At 35.3% G+C, this 14,198-nt stretch overlaps 1 protein-coding gene across 1 annotated transcript; it reads right to left on the bottom strand.

Annotated features, from left to right (window-relative positions):
- Positions 1–7,591: 7,591 nt before the first annotated feature.
- On the bottom strand, positions 7,592–13,523 carry LOC7458037 (probable boron transporter 2). The gene is made up of 12 exons (XM_006376797.3): positions 12,267–13,523; positions 11,995–12,077; positions 11,711–11,903; positions 11,484–11,622; positions 11,079–11,244; positions 10,510–10,676; positions 10,216–10,389; positions 9,997–10,092; positions 9,428–9,565; positions 9,018–9,337; positions 8,460–8,730; positions 7,592–8,090 (listed from the first exon to the last, which is right to left on the bottom strand). Exons 1-12 carry the CDS (start codon positions 12,368–12,370, stop codon positions 7,779–7,781), a joined length of 2,163 nt encoding a protein of 720 aa, XP_006376859.3. The 5' UTR covers positions 12,371–13,523; the 3' UTR covers positions 7,592–7,778.
- Between the last annotated feature and the right edge of the window lie 675 nt (positions 13,524–14,198).

The following is a 14,198-nucleotide window of genomic DNA, read 5'->3' as shown; positions in this document are numbered from 1 at the left end:
GCTGCTGCTGCTGTTGCACCACGTCTGTGGTCCCTCCTGCAAATCACAGGTTTATCTCATAATTTTCCTCACTCAAGGATATGTTTTATAATAACCATATCAACAACCAATAAGTCTTTCTTTCAGTCATTTCTTAGTACTTTATGTTTTTCTCATTTCACTCATTATTACTGTCGTTCTTTGTCCAATCCTAGTTATCATTCCTTTCTTTATATTTGGACTTTCACTGTCCAACTGTTACTGCTTCCTCTTTGAACTGTTACTGTCTGACCTCTCCTTAGATTTTTAACTATATCTGGAGTTATAGAACTCCGATTCAAGCGACATTTATGGCGTTGGAAAGGTAAGACATGAGGCTACAAGTTCTATGTTTTGAGAAGAACCCAGTTCTGCCTCTAAGGTAGTCAAAATCGCTCATTAACAGACGTTTGGACTGTTACTGTCCAACTGTTACTGTCCATTTTTGAACTGTTACTGTCTGACCTCTCCTCAGATTTTTAACTATATCTGGAGTTATAGAACTCCTATTCAAGCAAAATTTATGGCGTTGGGAAGGTAAGACATGAGGCTACAAGTTCTATGTTTTGGGAAGAACCCAGTTCTGCCTCTAAGGTAGTCAAAATCGCTCATTAACAGATGTTTGGACTGTCACTGTCCAACTGTTACTGTCCATTTTTGAACTGTTACTGTCTGACCTCTCCTCAGAGTTTTAACTATATCTGGAGTTATAGAACTCCTATTCAAGCGAAATTTGTGGCGTTGGAAAGGTAAGACATGAGGCTACAAGTTCTATGTTTTGGGAAGAACCCAGTTCTGCCTCTAAGGTAGTCAAAATCGCTCATTAACATACGCTTGGACTGTTACTGTCTCATTTTTGAACTGTTACTGTCTAGACATTGAACTATTACTATCTTGAACTGTTACTGTCAAGATATTGAACTGTTACTGTCTCATTTTTGAACTGTTACTGTCTAGACATTGAACTATTACTGTCTTGAACTGTTACTGTCAAGATATTGAACTGTTACTGTCTCATTTTTGAACTGTTACTGTCTTGAACTGTTACTGTCAAGATATTGAACTGTTACTGTCTCATTTTTGAACTGTTACTGTCTAGACATTGAACTGTTACTGTCTTGAACTGTTACTGTCAAGATATTGAACTGTTACTGTCTCATTTTTTAACTGTTACTGTCTAGACATTGAACTGTTACTGTCCGACCTCTCCTCAGATTTTTAACTATATCTAGAGTTATAGAACTCTGTTGCAAGCAAGATTGGTCTCGTTAGAAAACTAAGACATGGGGCTACAAGTCCCCTGAGGAAGGAGAACCCAGTTCTGCCCCTAAGATAGTCATAATTGCTCATAAACAAAATCAGACTTACTGCTCTACAGGGTTTGTCATGACCCAGTCTCGGTTGATAACCCATAACTGGAGTTCTACAGCTCTAAATTGAGCAAGATCAATTTCCTTAGTTAGCTAACATCCAAAACTATAATTTCTATGAGGGAAACTGGTTCTCCCTCATCCTCCTATCCGAAATCTTACTGAAAGTCAGGAGACGAGTCTGTCCAGATTCGTCACCCCCCCTTCCCTTCACACATAAATTTCCCAAACTATATTTTCTGGGTAAATTATCATGGTTTCACATCTCCAAACACATACCACACATGAATTAACTTAATTTTTACAACAAATACTTTTCCCCCAAATTTAAGTCTAAGAATCCTAATCTATAATTCACATCAAGGCATCAATTCCTTATCGAATTTAAAATGACTTATAAGATCATGTTTAGAACACCTTACCCGGTATGAATTAAGGTTTTGATCTTCAACCAGTTGAAGATTTTCAACTTCCTCCTTTCTTATCTAATGATAGCCAGCCCTCCATCTTCTCTTCTTGTTCAATTTCCTTGTTAATCACTTGCCCACCAGTGTTTATTCCATCTATAAACCCTTAATCTTGGATGGGTTCTTGAAATTTTGGTGTTTCTCTCTTGATTTGTAGAAATAGATACCAAAACTCCCTCTCTTCTTTCTTCACAATAGTTGCAGATCTATTTTTGGTAAGAAGAGTAGTATTTATGCTCTATAATTATTCTTATTTGCATTTAGACCCCATTTTCTTTAAATGTATTCGTTTTGCCCCCACTTCTTTTTAGTTTATCTTATTTTCTTTAATTTAATCCAACCCTCAACATTTTCGGGTTGATTTATATTGTCTCGAAATATTTCATCCATAAACTTATATCCAAAAATTTCTAAATTCCCGTTTTTATTTAACCATATGCATGGATTTCTTCACTTTTATTTCTCATGTAGTTAGTTTGTAATCTAAGCAACCTTTATTTTTCCCCGGGGTTTACATGAAGAATGTCTTCTAACTGCAAAAGCCATAACATCATGTTGTATTGAGGGAGAGGCAAACTGATGTTAGCGTTCTTGTTGCTGAATTATGGAAAATACGCGAGCAATGGTAGGGATAGGGTCAAGCAACATGATTTGGTCCTGTAACTTTTACTGTATGCTTTTACGAGGGCTGTTGTTCATGCCGATTCAGAATGTTTTCTCATGAGAATATGAAATATCTCTTTTGTGTCCATTCAACGATTTGGCTTTCGCCTGAGCAATGCCCCTCAAGAGAGGTTCCCACTGAAGTAGATGTAGACATGAACGACGAACTTGATGTCCCAGAAGCTATGAGAGAATAAGAGTTATTCAAACCCATTAAAAATTGGAACACGCAATCTCGCTAATAACGGTGAGATATGATTTTCATAGCACCACAGTTACAAGGTGGAATAGGGTCATAGATTATTGTTTCATCCCAAAGAGTCTTTAACTTACCATAGTAAACACTTACAATATCATTTTCTTGTGAGAGATTAGCTAAAGTTTTCTTTAGATGGTAAATGTGTGGGCTATTTTGATGGGAAAATCGATCCTGCAGATCAAGCCAAATATTTCGAGCACTGTCAACAAATGCTATGTTAGATCTGATAGAGTTACTGATAGAGTTCTGAAGCCATGAAACCACCATGTCATTACATCGTTCAAACAAATAAAAAAGAGGGTTTTCTTGGTCAGTTGGTCAGTTGGTTGGTTGATGGTTCCTGTAATAAATGTCAGTTTGTTCTTAGCGCGAAGAGCTCTCTGCATTGCACGAGACCAAGTTGCGTAGTTGTCGCTATTAAGTAAGTATGTTACTAGAATTATGGTTGGGTTGTCTTTGGTGTCTAACCGAAAGGGGTTGCTGGGATTGTTAAGGTTTAAATATTGATTAGTGGTTGTTGCACAGTTGGTGTTGGGGTTAATATCTGAGTGAGTTGATGGGTTATGTGGTATATTTGGTGAATATTGATTTTCTAATGAATCCTCCATAGGTATTGCTCTCTAGAGCTCTGATACCATGAAAGAAACTGAAGAGGATATGAAAAGATCAAGGAAGAGAACTTTTACATGAAGGAAAAAATGATGTAATGAATTACTTATTATTTCACACTCTGCAGAGAATACTAATGTATTTATACACAACTCAATATAAAAAAACTATAATAAACTATTTTGTCCTATACTCTTATAAAAGAAACGCTTTCAGCTAAATAAGGAAAAAGGAGAACATAAAGGAGAAAGAATATAAATGATTTATTCTGTTGCATTTACAAATCTTGTTGCAGGTTATTGCTTAGTGCTGGTTGAGTGGCAAACAACTGGTGTACAAATCTTGTTGTAAGTTGTTGCTTGGTGCTAGCTGAGTGGCATGCGACTGGTGTGCTGTCTAATAACCTAAGAAACAATAGAAAGGAAAAACCCAAAAACAACCCCCTAGCAAAAATCCATCACATGCACTAAGATAGCGATAGGAAAACTAAAAGAAAAGGCCTTGCATGCAAACTAAAAAGGAATAAGAAAAATCTGAATTCTGGTTAGACCAAAGAGAGAGCACAACCCGAGGTATAATGAAATCACATGCTGAGAGTGTAAATCCTAGTCTCAAACAAATGTAACACTATTCCCCAAAAAAATCACAATAGATCTCCCAATGATGATCATTAGCTGAACATGAAAAGTGCCATTATTGTTGGTTGCATTAACCACTAGAAGAGATGACGATTGATTGGTAATAATAATGGGGTTGGTGACAAAGAAAAAAAAAGAGGAGAAATAGCGGCAGCTAGGTATGAGAGAGGAAGGGGTAATAGAGAATCGATGATAATTTTAACACTTAAAAAAATTTTAATCATTAATTAGAATATAATGATAATCTTATAAAAAATTTAAATTATTTTATTGAGTTTTTTTGTTAATGGCTATATAACTTTAAAAAATTGTTTTGATTCTACTTGTTGTAAACCATAATTTCTGAAAAAATAAAAATAAAGAAAAATAACTAAACCATATAAGGATTAAGGTAATTTCACTTTATTTTTTAATTTGTATTTGTATTTTACTATTAAAAAATAATAATGATTTTTTTGCTTCAATATTAGAATTAGTGTTAATTGTTATTAAAAAAATTTCTTGAATGATTTTAATAAAATAAAAGATGATGTTTCTTTTAATCAAATTGAAAGGTGAAAAAATTTCAAGTACTAACTGTGAATTTGTAATTATTTCTCAAATGATTAAATTGCTATTAATGTAGAGTTTAATGACTTTAGAGTTAGTTTTTTTTTTTTTTTTATCTAAACCGCGATATTTAGAAGTCTACTAGACCCTAACTAATTCGGTCGAGCCAGGATGGTCCACTAAGGGGTAAAGCTTTTCTAGTGATGGTATACAAATGTTTTTTTATAAAACTATTTTTTTTCCTTTTTCAATACGAAACAAACACTAAAAAATAAATTAATAGAAAGTATTTTCTAATCAATTTTTGAATGCTGATAATTTAGAAGAAAATATTTTAACTTAAAAAAAAAAAACATATTTTCCTTGGCATTATCAACTTGATATTCAAAACCACTACAATCACCACCAATACCACCACAACTATCATTTTATAATCACCTCGTACATTTCATCATCATCACCTACAATCACCTCATCATCATCACAATCACCATGCCACCACCACCGACCACCATCTTATTATCAATATAACCATCATTTTATCATCATCCTCTCATAATTTTGTAAACCACTACAACCATAACAACAATCACCACGATTGTTGCCACCACCACTACTTGCTATTAAAGCAAAAATCATTTCATTATTATTGTCATCATCACTATTATCACAATAACCATCATTTTATAACTATTCCATTACCACCAACATTAATGGTATCATAAATATTACAATCATTAACACTATTATCATAAGTATTACCACCGCCACTAACTTTATCATACACATTGCAATTTCTCTAATCTTATTAATTACTATCATTAAAAAACCATAATTGAAAAATAATCTTTTTATAAAAAATATATTTTTCTTGATACTTCCAAACAAAGAAAAAAACTCAATTTTTAGGAAAATGTTTTCCATGGAGAAAAATATTTTTTGCAAAACAAACTTACCCATAATGTGTTTTGTCCAAGAAGCTCATCCTGCCTAGAACCATTTGGGTTTAATAGCATATTTCACCCTTGAATTACTGGGGATTGAATTATTAACTTGACTGCTACGATGAACTTGTTATAAAACCTCACAAAGAAAATATTAGGTTTTTCATGGTTTGTTATAAAATTTAGGCATGTGAGCTGGGAGTTCCTAAAAAAATAAATTCCTCGTAGGACGAGTGACTATCCAACTTAAGCTAGTACTTATGGAGGAGAAGAAGATGATCTATAGAAAAAAAAAAGAGTATATAAATACATGTGATCTCACTAAACATAGATTAATTTTGGACAGAGCTAGGCAAAGACTAAACCTAGATACGTACACAACATACTTTTTTTTTTTTTCTGAGTTTTGTGCCTGGTATGTTATTGGAGAAGAAGCTGAATTGCCAGTGTGACGGAGTATATTTATTTTTATTATCCTTCATGGAGGCTAGTGGTAGACATAGAAGAAATATTTTACCTAACGTTCAAATTTTGACCCGTTAATCATAAAGGTTCAATTTAGCAAAAGGACTTAAGTTATCTAGAAAATAATACAGTAGTTTGAGAGTATAATAGAGCAAAATTCATAGCCCAAATATGGTTATGATTAAAAAAATAATTATTTAATATTAAAAAATTAAACAAACCTTAACATAGCAGATGATCAGGAAGTGCTAAAATCAATTGACATCCAAAGACAAACACACTACTGAAGTCTCTTAACAATATATAGCAACATAAGAGGATGAAAGAGAAGCAATTACAGCTAACGATTACCGATAAGACATGGTAGCTGAAAATAAAGAAAAAACACAGTTGATTTTATTATAGTTTATATTATGTCAAGTCTAGTTAAGCTTTTGTTAATCTTACTATGATTTTGCAGTTCTTCGATGATATATCGCTACTAAGACTTGAAATAAATCACACAAGTCGAGAGCGAACGAAGGAAATGGTCACTTAGAGAAAATGAAAATATGGAAATGATCAGAGTATAAGATGTTATCATTTAGAAACGATGGAAAAGGCAGATCCCACCTAGTTATAGGCTTGCGCCATTACAAGTTGCAAGCACTAAAGCACGCAAAGATGCATGAAGCAAGGGTGGATTCTCTCCTCTACTGCTAGCTAGAGATATATTGGATGAGATTCCCACTAGCAAATCCTAAAACCATTGGTGGAAGCTTGATCAACATGAACATCATCCGTATAGCTGTCAGGAGAGGAGTATTTTCTGGGAAAAAAGGGGGGCACTTTAAAAACACTATTCAGTAAAGAGTATTCATCTGCATCATAGACTCATGCTGCATGGCTTTAAACTGGTTCATGATTTTAACATCCTAGAAGACAACCTGGAAAATGAAGTGAAAAAGAAAGCACAAACAAAAGAACCCAACACCTGTCTATTTGTGTTGCGCAATTCCATGTGTATGATCCCTTCTCTACGGTTCTGTTGTCAAACGATGCTGATCAGGGTTCTCGTTTGAAACTACATAGACACTTGAAGCAATCAAGTTTCACGTTTACCGATTGAGCGCTAGCTGCAGTGGTTAAGGGGTACGAAGTGGCCTACTGGGTTGGGCTGGGTTGGAAAAGATCGAACATTCCCAGTAATTAGGTGAAGGGTACTTGTTTTAGAAGAGCAACGTTTTTGTTTTTTGGTGCAGAAATTGTCTCCAAGCTTGCATTCACATGCATTGCTCAAGTGCTTTCTCTCAAGTCCTGTGCTTTTGATCATAAAGTTTGAAGTTTAAGTTCGTAGAGCCACTTCATGAAAAAATGTTGAAGAGAGGAATTGTTACTGATTTCTCCCTTGCAAGAACCCTCTGCAACAGGCAATGATCTTTCCTATTCTTTTTTTTAGATCATAGTCCAGGCATTTACCCCAAAATTATAGAAACATAGTGAGGTTCTTCCAATAATTTCTTTTCTGCTTCTCAATCTTGTAAATGCTTTCCTAGCCAAACAATAAGGGTAAACAAACAGTAGAGCAGTAAAAAGAAAGGGAGGAAGAGGAGATTGCAGCAAAGAAACATCAGCGCAAATGACATATTTTCATTATCATATACGTGTCTTCTGCCCAGACTACTGGAAGATGGAGAACAATGAACACTAACAGACATCACAAAGGAAAACACACTCCTACAAGAGACACTTAGTAACATAATTTAACATAGGACCTCTCGAGCATACTGACAACTAACCTAACCAGAATTATGAATTTAGCATGATGATGAAGCGTGACTACTTTGACCAAGGTTAGAAGGCCCAGGACTAGGATTTTGCTTTAATTCAACTCCCTTTCCAGAAAATCTTGGGCTCTGATCCACCCTCAATTCACCAACGCGTGGACTGTATGCCCTTTGTGAAAGACATGGATTATATGAAGATTTTATATCCTCCACTGAACCTGGAGTAGAACTTGTTATTTTAGGGCTTTGTGTATGCCGGATCTCGCCACGGCTTCGTGTGATCATTTCATCAAGAATTTCCACACCATCAATATTAGTATTTCTTGCTTGCGGATCCTGATCCTGTCAGATACATAAAGCATCATACATTCGAAATAAAAAACTTTAGGACTATTCGAACTTCAAGTTTGTCTGACTTTTCGAACTTCAAGTTACTCCTATCAATTTAGTCAGACATCAAGAACTCAAGAAGAGTGGATCCCTGGAAGACAGATACTTGAATGCAAAGTATTATATGTGTTTGGTAAAGTTGGTGAGAATTTAGACCCATCGAATTGCTAGCACATTGCAAACTCCAAATGGATTAGGCACAGTGCAGATCAAAAACAATTTCTCATCAAAGAGCATTAGGAAACCAGAGTTTTCTCAAACCTTTATCTCTATGCATGCCTAGCTGAAAATTGCAAAAAAGAAGGAATGAGATGAACTTACTTCAAACGTCATGTTGTAAGATACAGCAGGAGCTTCCTCATATTCTGCAGCATCCAAGTCTTGACGATGGGCTCCTTTGAAAAACTTAGGGAGCACATACTGCCGCACTGGAACAAGAAGCATGATCAACAATGGGAAAAGGACCCCAGCTATTGGAATCCATGTTAAGCCAAAGCATAGAAGCAGATAAGCTGTCTGAAACAAAGTGAAGGTGGCAATTGTTTTGAAGGGAACCGTCTCAATGAAGGTAGCATGATACTCCTCCAACACCCTGGAACACAGGAGACCTGAATTAGATGTCGGATTCATCTGAGGATTACAGTGACATACAAATCATCATCATCATTATACGGTTTCACGTCAAATACGGTTTTATTAGTTGTAGAATTATTTTCTTCCAGTATATTTTAGTAGAAAAACAATATATGCTTGAAGTTTGTAGTCAAACATAGTGACAAAACAAATAAAGAATAGGGGATGCAGATAAGGATAATTAACAAAGCATAGAAGAGTTCCTAGCTAACAGGATGTGGCCTGACTGTATGAGCATACACTCACTTGTATCTTCTGCTTGGAGCAGTAAAAAGCAATAATATCCTCTCCCAAAATTGATTTCCTGGTAAGCTTTCAATAGCCATGAAAGCAAAGTAACCCCAAAGAACTGAGGTTGGGATCTTCTTCAGAATAGGCATAGCAGCAACACAGCCACCAACCATCAATGACTGGAGCAGATTGCTGAGACGTTGTTCTTTGACCTCAACTGGTAAAAGGTCATCTATATCTTTATGCACATCAAAAGTAGTTTCATCAACGGGTGCATCGATGTAGCCAGTACTTGAGGCCAGCTGGATTGTGGATTCTTTCAGCTCTTTCAGTCCCTGTTTCAAGTAAAGGTGAGAGGAAAAGATAGAAAAAGGAAAACAAAACAAACATCTTGTAAATAAAAAATCATTAGCAGGCTAATCTACCAGGGAAGGAGGCTGTTGATAGGCTAATGGAGTCTGCATTTCATTGTATGCTTCTTGCATGCTTCGGTATAATTGACACAGGTTTGAATTTTTACCCATACTTTTTCTGGCTGTTGAGACAAGTTTATTTCGCAAAAGCTGTGTGAAAGCAAAGAAACAAAGATGATGAGAATCATTGACTGGTACAATTACATAGATACAGACATTTCTCAGAGCAAAGGAAGAAACAAGAAGCATTTAAATGCCCATCAAGTGTTGAACAAAAGGGAGTCTGTAAACAACCAGGGAAGCCAAAAGCACATAAGGGTTTTGCATAAACTTTCTCCACTAGAAATATCAATTGCTTAAGCCCCTCTGTAATGATTCAGGCCATAAAGAAAAATGGTCGGATGCTCATCCTACTTGTATCCATGAATGCGAAGGAACAGGTTTGGTATGTTTCTTCAGCCTTGGTATTTTGGAACATTAAAAATTAGATTCAGGGAAATTTGGAGTAAAGAACTTAAATTACTCTTCTATTCTACAAACCAGATACGTATCAAGTAATTTAGAACTTGAACGGCTATTACCTGATGTTTCAGGGTAGCTAAGCTTTTCGTATGCATTGGAGACTGAGGAATTACACCATTTGAAGGAGGAATGCCAATAAGACCACACAATATAACCTGTTCACATCAAATTCAGAAGAGATGTAAAAACGAAGTGCCTACATTTCATCCTGCTTGCTGCGATTGAACCATCTTAGTAGAATCATGATGAGAAAAAATGGTCTCTGAATAACATAGTACCAAAAATCCCAAAAGAAGAAGATCGTAGTGATAGGAAGATGGTTTCTTCAAATTGAACTCTTTTTGCTGTGCAAGTTGTGATGCAACACTATGATCAAAGTAGTAAAGCACAGCAATCATGGTTGCAGGAATAAATGATCCAACTATATATAAAGGAGGCACATTCACCATTTCCTGCACAAATAAACAAAGTATAAATCCATACCAGGATTTGGAGGATTTAATGCACAGCTTAAGCTCTGTATCAAGTTAAAGCAAATCTAATATTGAAGGAAGTTTTGTTCTAGGATTCACCTTGATGACTGTCCAATTTGAGTGTGCACCAACAGACCATGGATTTGGACTGAAAAGCCGCCTTGGGATCCCTCTTGGAACATCATTAACTGGTATGTATGATATGGCTGTCCACACCAGCACCATAAGTGGAACTCCATAATCTGCAATGAATCCTCGTAGCCAACCTTTGAACAAAAATAAATGAAGAAGAGCTGTGAGTAAAAGTTTATGAGATACATGTAGTGACAATTAATGCTATATGCAGTAAGTGGAAACTTTTTCTTCATAGACATGTTGAACTCAAAACTCTACAAAGGAAAAAAAACCAGACACAAGGGCAGATAGACACGAATCCCTCCCCTTTTGAACTATTTTCAAGAGGCATGATTTGAGAAAGATGGGCAGGGGTTATGGCCATTAAGGGTTAGTCATCACTAACACTCCAACTTATTGGAAAGAACAGGTAAAATAGTCATAAAGCTACACGTTCTTAATCGACCATGACTGTTGTAAAACTTGAACCTACAAAATGCAAAAGAAGTTTATTTTCCTCTATTTAGGAATTTAAATTCAATAATATCCAATACCTGTACCATAGCGCCAGGATCTAGCCTTGCGGCTCCTTAGTGCAGTCAGAAGAAGGCCGAAGGAGAGAACCAATGCAAACATTCCATTGCCAAATCGCCAAGAAGGTTGAAGCGCAGTCTGATTAATATTTTCCCTCTGGGGTATGCGAAACTCCTCAACAAGTCCCTTTGGTATCAAATCCAAAATTGAAGCTATGATTGAGAATTGAGTGTATGCAGACTTTACAACATTCTTTTCATGGTGCTTTGGAGAAAGAACACAGCGTTTTGAATTTTCTACTAAGAGAATTCTCAAGAAACCAATTTTACTTGGAAAAAATTCCATGCACAATCATTTGGAAACATTTAACTCAGAAATTAAATGGATCTCTGATAAAATGATGCGAGTTCTTTAAGAGTGCTCACCTTTATGGCCTGCTGCATAAAGAGCATTGCAATAAGAAGACCAAATAATTCACCAGTAACACGTGTAAACCTGTTGATTATGGAGCATGCACCCAATACTGCCAGCAGGAACAGCAACAAGGCTGTCCACACACAAACCCTGAGAACACAAAGCGATGGAAATCCTTGAATATCACCAGAAACCACACCAGGCATATCAGCTAACAAAGATTTTTATGCTTATATACCATCCTGTCCAGGCTAAGAAGAGATTAGGCCCCAAGTCCTTTCGGTCCTTTGCAAAGTCAAACATAAATGTATACATCAACACTGTTGGCTCAGCGACCCCCAGTATGAGCAGGGGCTGCCCTCCAACTATTGAATGGATGATGCCACAAAGTGCTGTGGATGCAAGAGTTTGCACTGCAGTCAAAGTTCCACCTGTAACATGTAACCAAAAATAGAGACTTAGTAGATAACTATTGAAATACCTATAGAAGAGGACAGTGGCAACATATAAAAGCCAGCCAACCTGTATCTCTTTCTAGCTGTTCCCCGAAAGATATCACAGGAATTGCCGAAGCAAAGAATATATATGTTGTTGGAGCAAGGATCCTAAATAGAAGGACATAAATATATATGTATATAAAATCAAGATTATAACTGTTACATTGAGCACAGCCAAAAGCCAAAGTTGAGCTAAAAAATTGACATAACACTCCCATAGTAACTAGTACAAATGGTAAATATCACAACCATAGCTCTCAATTGTTTGATTAAATACGTGCAGTAAGCGTCACAAACCTGATGCCAGCACGGAAACCACCATTCCAGTCTTGCTTGTAGCACGAAAGCCTTCCTCTAAGATCATTTTTTATTCCTCGCAAGGGAACAAACGTCTCCTCCATGACAACTCAGAGTTTTGGTGAATATGAAGCGGTGAAGATGGATTGAGTTTTGTTCAACAAACTAATATAAGATAAAATAAAATAAAAACACGACTCCGACCGAATTTACTACTCGAGAGGCCAGTAAGATAGCTAAACTTGCATAGGAGAAGGTAACAATGAGAACCTATGGGCAGAAAGACATTAAACAAAAGCAGGACTGAAGTCCTGAAATAAACATTTTGGATACATTTAATCCTGTAAGAAAACATATACAGCTAAAGATTCTTACATTTCAAGGAATTATAAAGAATGATATCGGTATATTAGATATCAAGAACCAAAGAATCGTTTAGAAATGATATCCTGTTAGTTAAAAATCAATGATGCTAGCGAACAGAACCCACAGTGAAATAAAAAGAGTCTGAATTAACGGAAAGAACAGATTCTCTCCATATGCACAGATCTTATTTACGTTTGACTTCAATGAGATTTGGATCCATTAATACTGCTTTCTTTACTTCATTATCAAGAAAAGCTTCCTTTTCATAAACTAAGTCCCACCAGAAAGCACACTAACAGAACAAAATGTAGTTGAGAGATTAAAATTACATGTTACAATTTTGAAAAACTAGCTAAATTTTAGCCAAGCTATATAGTGGTAAAGGGCTTAGAGAACATCAGCAACCAAATTAACGAAAACCCATGATCAAAAACTGCATCTTTCAACTTTTTAAAACAAATTCAAGGCAAATGGGCATTAGCAGAAGTAGACAACTTTAAACATCCAAGAAAATGGAATACACAAGAAGAAGATTGTAGTGACGAGAATCCACGATTGAAGGCCTACGAAAATTGATTTAGAATAGTTTTAAGAAAATGGACATTAACAAAACAGAGGAAAGAACATCACATTGTTCAAGAAAAGACCCTTTAAAGCAACAATAAGAACACCTTCAAGATTGTAGTTTTGGGGTACAGTTACATGACCTGAGAGAGCAAAAGAAGAAACTGGAGACAGAGATAACAGCAACTGAAAAACGAGGGCTGTAAATGGCCAAAAGTAAGAGAGAGAGAAAGCTGAGAGAGATACTGTAAACAGAGAAGGTGAAGCTATGGAAAGATTTTTGCGTGAAAGAGTTACAGGTAGTGTGTGGTGACCAAGCATAAATATAGTAGCCTCTTTTCTGGTACTCCACAATAAAACAAATGAGAGACTTGTGGAGGAGGGAGAGCATGTCTGAAAATAATACTCTTTCAACGGTTGGCCTAATTTTAAAAAACAGAAAAGAAAAGAAAAATAGAAATATTTGCAATAAAACATGAAAATAATTAAATCATTGACCTGAATAATGCCAATATTTTAGTTTTCAATCATTAATGAATTGAATTGATCACTTGGGAGAAGGAATCCATACCACCAAAGTAAATAGCTTCTATTTTAAATGAGGGTTAGATATTGCAGCAGTAATTTAAAAAGTGATTTTTGTTTGGAAAAAATATTAAAAATATTTTTTTTATTTTTAAAAATTTATTTTTAACATTAATACATTAGAACAATAAAAAAAATATAACATAAATTAATTTAAAACAAAAACAAATTAAATTTATTTTAAAAACACTACGAGAACCAACACACCCATAATTGCTTCTTCCATACTAGCTTTCCTGGTAATATATATATATAGATTTTAGTAATAAAATAAAGTAATTAAAATGCTTGATAATAAACTATGAGAGTGTGCTACAAATAAATTTATGCATGTTATTATAAGATTTTAGTATATAGATTAATTAAAATAAACAAGATGATTAAGTGTATAAACAAGATAAAACATTCATTATTATA

This window comes from Populus trichocarpa, chromosome 12 (assembly GCF_000002775.5).
Source record: "Populus trichocarpa isolate Nisqually-1 chromosome 12, P.trichocarpa_v4.1, whole genome shotgun sequence".
In the NCBI taxonomy this organism is placed as follows: domain Eukaryota; kingdom Viridiplantae; phylum Streptophyta; class Magnoliopsida; order Malpighiales; family Salicaceae; genus Populus; species Populus trichocarpa.
This window is presented reverse-complemented; position numbering and strand designations above follow the sequence as displayed.